The 6,937-nt window shown below is 38.2% G+C and overlaps 1 protein-coding gene across 1 annotated transcript; it reads left to right on the top strand.

Moving 5' to 3' along the window:
* The first annotated feature begins 2,658 nt into the window (after positions 1-2,658).
* On the top strand, positions 2,659-3,603 carry LOC101663593 (putative olfactory receptor 2B8). Its single transcript, XM_004717416.1, has one exon. It carries the CDS (start codon positions 2,659-2,661, stop codon positions 3,601-3,603), a length of 945 nt encoding a protein of 314 aa, XP_004717473.1.
* Positions 3,604-6,937: the final 3,334 nt, after the last annotated feature.

The following is a 6,937-nucleotide window of genomic DNA, read 5'->3' on the forward strand; positions in this document are numbered from 1 at the left end:
GTTTGTTTGTTTCCTCCTGATGTCTTAGACACAAAATAAGCAGTGATGGGTTTTGAACATCTGATATCTGTACCATGTTTGTTGTTTACTTAGGTCAAGTTTTGCATGGAAAGTAGAATCTGAACTGTCGACAAGCTAAGTACTCTGGCCCTTGAGAAGTGTTATTATGTGACCACTACTCTTCCATTGGAACCAAATTAGGTCTCATAGTCATGCAACCTGTGTGCATGTTTTAGATTTGTAGAATGTAACAAAGGTGTGTGTATATATTGGAAAAGCCTCCTGACAGCTAAGAGGAAACAATTATTCCTATTTAGATTTTTCATAGTCATGCATCAATAGAAGTAACAGAAATAGAAACACTATCATTAATAATCTTTGTTTTTAAACTATGATCACATTGTAATCCATTTATTAACTTGGACTAAGAAAGACCTTCATAATAAAGGATTGCTACCACTTGGCAGGCTTGGTTAAATTATACTGCAAGTTATGTTAAAATAGCATATGCCAACTCAATACTACTTTGTGATTCTAATGCATTTTACCTATTTCTTACAAGAATATATGCTTTCTTGGTTCAGATCACCTCTATTCACCACTAAGAACAACATCATTCACAAGGATGTTCTCAACTACAGCTGTGAGACATTTCAAGGACAATATTCAGAACATTTTAAGAGGTTTCAACTGGGCATCATGACCAACTGGAGAAACTTTTTCTCCGTGACTCTTGAAACACAGAGGTAATGAGAAAAAGCAAAGGTATGCACCAACAACTTTTAGTCGACACACTCTAGTGACACATGCCAGTTTTATGAATCTGTAGCTCTTGGGGGAAAGACCTGAAAATGTGGATCACATTGAACTTAAGAACCATGCTGTCACAGGGATGTGCTAGAATGTTCTCTGTTATTCAAAATACAAGGCTACTGTAACTTAAACTACCAGTTTCAGTAAAGAGCTAAAGCCAAATGATATTACATCTTTCATTTGGGAAGGCAAACTAGCCCAGGAATAGGGGTAGGGGTTCCACAGTCTACAGTCACAAAGATTATGAATGGAAAATTTATACTTAGAAACCAATACCCTAATTCTCATTTTATTGTATTTTAGAACATACTATTCCAAATTAATGTCATCCTTTGGCTCCACAGTAACAACCTCCACACACAAAAACAATCACAGAAATGCTTGAGGCATAAAAGAACATCTAGAATCCCACAGAAAAGACAGAACAGAGAAGTGGCACTAGTCATGGATTTTGCACACAAAAAGTGATCTTTATGAACAATTATAAGAGTCCTGCAAGTTTTCATGCAATATAGCATTAAATAAAAACCTAAAATGAAAATATTCATGACTGCTTATTACCAGGTGCCTCTAGTGTAGGATAGGCTTACCATTGTTCAGTGTATGAGATCAAATTGCAAAATGAAATTGAAACTATATTTCATTTTCCCAAATAGTTACATTTTCCGAGTTGCTCAATTCTTCTTTATTTTTGAGTAAGATAGTATTTTAATAAAGATTGTTTAATATTTTACTTTGTTCTTTCATGTTTGTAATTTCTTATAACCCCTTAACCTACTTTGTACAGCCTATTACAGTTGTTAACTATATGCCATAGTTTCATTTCTTCATTACTGTTTTGTTAGAGTCTATTACATGCCCATCTCTTTTCTAGATTAAGGGAATATTATGGCTACCAAGAGAGTTAAAGTCTCTGACCTTGATAAGCTTCATATTGTCTTGTCCTTATTCGGTGAATATTTACTCTTAAAATTTCCTCATACTGTGTGTATGAGAGAGGGAATTAAAAGGGTTTTTATTTTATTTTAATATTAAACTAATTAAAATATTAATTTAGATACTAAATGGTTTGTTTTATTTTATTTTAATATTAAATTAAGTTAAATATTAAAGATAGTTAAGTAAAGAACTCCAAGACTGAGATTAGGGAAGCACAGATTTGCAACCCATTCAGCAAAAAGTATATATTTAACGTAGGGATAAGAAGAGTTATCTTTAAAGTTCATGCAACTGTAAAGGGTAGTGTCCTCAGTTGTTTGCTATCCCTCCCACTTATTAGGCGAGTTACCATGGAAAGATTCCTGAATCTACTCACTCCTCGGTTATCTTATTTGTGCCATAGAAAATGTCAATCTATCTGGTGGCTGTGATAGAATGGAGGCTCTGTATGTACTATCTATTTCTAGCACATCCTTTTTTTCCCAATCATTTTATTAGGGGCTCATCATACAGCTCTTATCACAATCCATACATACATCAATTGTGTAAAGCACATTTGTCCATTCATTGCCCTCATCATTCTCAAAAGATTTCCTCTCCACCTAAGCCCCTGGCATCAGGTCCTCATTTTTTCCCCTCCCTCATGAGCCCTTGATAGTTTATAAATTGTTATTTTGTCATATCTTGCCCTGTCCAACGTCTCCCTTCATCCACTTTTCTGTTGTCCGTCCCCCAGGGAAGCGGTCACATGTAGATCCTTGTAATCGGTTCTTTGAAACGAAGAGGTGACTGTGAAATCGCCTCAGGCACCGAATCCGATGGCGCCCGCCCACACTCAGAAGAAGGGAGGGGAGTAGACAAGGCTGACAAAGTCCCAGGTCTCTGGTTTCCAACAGATAGAACGTAATGGAAAAAGCGAATGGAAGCTCCTTCTCCGGATTCATTCTCTTGGGCTTCTCTGGCAGACCCCACCTGGAGACGATTCTCTTTGTGATCATCCTGGTCCTGTACATTTTAAGCTTTGTGGGCAATGGCACCATCATACTCTTATCCATCCTGGATCCCCGACTCCATACCCCTATGTACTTCTTCCTCTCTAACTTATCTTTTATGGATCTTTGTCTGACTACTTGTACAGTCCCGCAGACTCTGAGCAACTTCAAGGGGAAAGATAAGACCATCACATACGGGGGATGCGTGACCCAGCTTTTCATTGCCTTGGGCCTTGGGGGAGTGGAATGTATCCTTCTGTCCGTCATGGCCTACGACCGCTATGCTGCTGTCTGCCGCCCACTCCACTACACGGTGATCATGCATCCCCAGCTCTGCTGGCAGTTAGTTATAACTGCTTGGCTTATCGGCTTTGGCAATTCTGTGGTGCAGACGGCATTGACCATGACCCTTCCGCTCTGTGGTAAAAACCACGTGGACCATTTCTTTTGTGAAGTTCCAGTGATGCTGAAACTGGCCTGCGCCAACACCTCCATCAATGAGGCTGAGCTCTTTGCTGTCAGCGTCTTCTTCTTAGTGGTCCCTCTCTCACTCATCTTGGTATCCTATGGTCACATCACCCGTGCAGTCTTAAAGATAAAGTCGACTCAGGGGCGGCGAAAAGCTTTTGGGACGTGTGGTTCCCACCTCATGGTAGTGATCATTTTCTTCGGCACGCTCATCTCCATGTACCTCCAGCCTCCCTCCAGTTATTCCCAGGATGTGAACAAAAGCATCGCGCTCTTCTATACTCTGGTGACTCCCCTATTGAATCCCCTGATTTACACTCTGAGGAACAAGGAAGTCAAAGGCGCACTGAGGAGATTCGTTGGAAGACCCATCGCCTCAAGAGAGAGTTAATTCAGGGCTCGCAGGACCACTCACTTGTGCTTGGAAATACTTCTCAGCAGTTATGAGCTACCTTTAACTTAATTCCATTTTTTTTTAATGTGGACATGCCACATGCCAGGCTCTGTTCTAAGTATTTTGGACAAGTCAGTGGCAGAGACAGGAGGATTCTTGTCCTCACAGAGTCTCTTTCAAGAGGGGAGAAGATAAGTTAATACATTGTAATCTGTGATGTATTGGAATACTATACAATAATGGGAATAAAACTATAAGTACATATGCTGGCATGAATAATTCTCACTAACATAATGTTCAGTGAAATAATTGGGATGCAAAACAGTTCATACTGTATGGATCCTTTTATATAAAAATTTAAAGTTAGGCAACATGATTCTCTGGCATTACAGGTCAGACAGTGGTTGTCCTATGAGTGACTATTGAAATGTAGACTGAGAGAGGGCTTCCAGAGTTCTGGTCCTGTCTGGCTTCCTGTTCAGATGTTGTTTACATAAGGTGTGGAATTTGTTAAAGTCTATGGAACTGCACTTTGGTAGATACCACTTTCCGTATGTGTGTTGTACTTCATTGATATATACATTTAAAATTTTTTTAAGGTATCCAGAGTTAACAGATAATAGCATTTTGATAATTGTATTATTTCCTCTTATATAAAGCTTGTGTTTACATTCAAAATGATCCATGTTACTTCTTTCTGTTAAAATAAATGCTGGAAGTGTTTCTGATGCTCATAATCTTCAACTAGATTAGAATGAGCCCCGACTAACTTTTATTTGAAGGTTCCAATCAAACATCAGTTATAGAATGAATCTCTCCATTTCATACAGAATTTAAGTGGTGAGTTGCTGAAGAAAAGGTAAAATGATAATTTCCACATGAAAAGTTTCCTGCTGAGGATATAACATATTCTAATAAAAAATATTTGCATGTGTGTATGGTTGGGGGGGGGGTTGTGACAGAGAAGAGAGAGTGTGTGTATGTGTGATGTGTGTAGTCTACAAAAACACCACAATTCAAGTAAAAACCTAAAAACAGTTTTTTATTGACCAAAGATTTCAAAATATTCAAGCATTTAATGGTTTGGATCCCCCAGCAGCTCTGCAAAAATAAAGACCTGAAGAACTGGTCCTATAAATATTACAGCCTAGAAAATCCTTTGGAGTAATTTTACTCTGTTCTGTGGGGTTGCTATGAATCACACCAGACTCAGTGGGACACAACAATAACAGACAAAGTAACACATACTGAAGAGGATTTATCAAACAAAATGAAAAGCAGAATTAAATAACAGTTAACAGGTGCCGTTGCTGCTGCTGCCTCCTAGCGGTGACCCCATGCACACCAGATTGAATCACTGCTGGATTCTGCTCCATCCTCACAATTGTTTGGTCGTTTGATCCCATTTTTACAGCCATTATGTCAAGCCATCTTTTTGAGGGTCTTCTTCATTTTTGCTGATGGTCCTTTGATGTCCTTTTCCAAGGACCAAAAAATTCACTGCCATCCAGTCAATTCTGACTCATAGCGACCCCACTGTGGGTTTTCAAGACTGTCACTGTTTACTGCAATAGAAAGTCCAGTCTTTCTCCCATGGAGCTACTGGTGGTTTCGAACTGCTGATCCTGTGGACCACAGCCCAACTACATCACAGGGATTCTGCCTTTCCAGGGACAGGTAGTTTATGTAAATATTTTCTTCTTAAATATATCTTATTTTGACAATGAAGTTTGAAGGTTTATTCACATATTATTCTGCTAATTAAGTAACAGAACAACAAGACTTTCTTCACATAAATGAAAACTGATTAGTGAATAGTTGAGTTCCTTATATTATTCTGCCTCTTGTATATTGAGTAATTTTAATTCTGAGTGACTTCGGATTATTTTCTGAGTGTAATACAGAAAATATTATTATTTTAATGGCGATGGCTTGGATTATTTTAAACCATCATGACTAGTGTCATCGACAACCATATCATTTCTAGGACACAGTGGTCTCTTACTCTATATCTTTTTTTTTTAAGAAAATAAATACTGTTTTCATTTCACTAACTCACATAATTAGCCTTTTGTAACTTCTGCTACAGAGAAGCTATACTAGGTTATGAGGCCTTGCCAAGTCATATACATCTTTATCAATCATATTTTTAAAGACATTTGATCCTGAGGATGTGACAAGGATGATGTGGACTAAAATTACAGAGAGGAGTTGGCCAGTCTCAACAGAATTGCTGAGTGTCCCATCCACCATCTGCCTGGGAGCATTTGTCAAACATGAGTGTGAGCTGAGGACCAGGCAGGAGGCCGTCATCAGGCTTCTGCCATGAGAGAAACAACCAGTACAGCAATCCGGTTAGGCTGGGAGGACAAACTGATGTTTCAAGAAATCCCCAATACATGGGCAACTATTCCTAATAGGCACTTTCTGAATTCTGAGGCTGCATGGGGGGCTGGAGAGCTAGGTCAAAAGTTTTACAAGGTAGACCCTAAGTAAATAAATATCTATGAATTTTAAATTAATTATAGGAGGGGGAAATGGAATGAAAAACCAATGTATTTTTCCACAAACTATTTAAAGACCCTTCACATATACAAAGAAAAATGTTTTAATTTAAAGATAAAAGAATAAAACCTTCTGCAATTTCACTGGGCTTAGAAAACAAATGGCCCAGCAAGGTTAGGAATATGCTTGTATCACACAGCTCTCTGTATGAGGATATTTGTTACATTTCAAAGCTGCTCTGGGCAGAAGATTACCAGTTGGACATACGAGTATTTTGAAGGGCAGAATTGAATCGCCCAGAATCTTTCAGGTCTGAACAACAAAACTTCCCAAACTTTCTGCCAAAATCCCAAAAGGGTCATACCCTAGGAATAGAATAGAACAAGAGATAAGCCGAATATTACTAAATCTGTAACTGACCCAGTTCTGCTGTAACCAAGGAGAATTCTCCTGGTAGAAGACAGCATCTTTTGGAGCATCTATGATTCTTTTATATGGCTTTTTTTTCTAGAACTGATAGAGGAATTTACTAAAGTTGCAAGATACAATGTATACATGCAAAATTAGCTGGGTTTCTAGATACCAGGGATGAGAAATTTGGAAAGGAGATTCAAAAGACAACTCCATTTATAACAGCATCTAAAAGAGTAAAACATGGAGGAAAAAATATATCCAGGATGTGAAAGACTTATAGTGACTATTATGAAACAGACAGGCTAAAGAAGACTAAAATATGTGGAAAGATGTCCCATGTTCATGAATTGGCATACAGTTTCAATGCCACCCAAAGAGATTTACAGGTACAATTATAAGACATGAAGACAGG

Source organism: Echinops telfairi, unplaced genomic scaffold (assembly GCF_000313985.2).
Source record: "Echinops telfairi isolate 266 unplaced genomic scaffold, ASM31398v2 ScPeMD7_7441;HRSCAF=8479, whole genome shotgun sequence".
Classification (NCBI taxonomy): domain Eukaryota; kingdom Metazoa; phylum Chordata; class Mammalia; order Afrosoricida; family Tenrecidae; genus Echinops; species Echinops telfairi.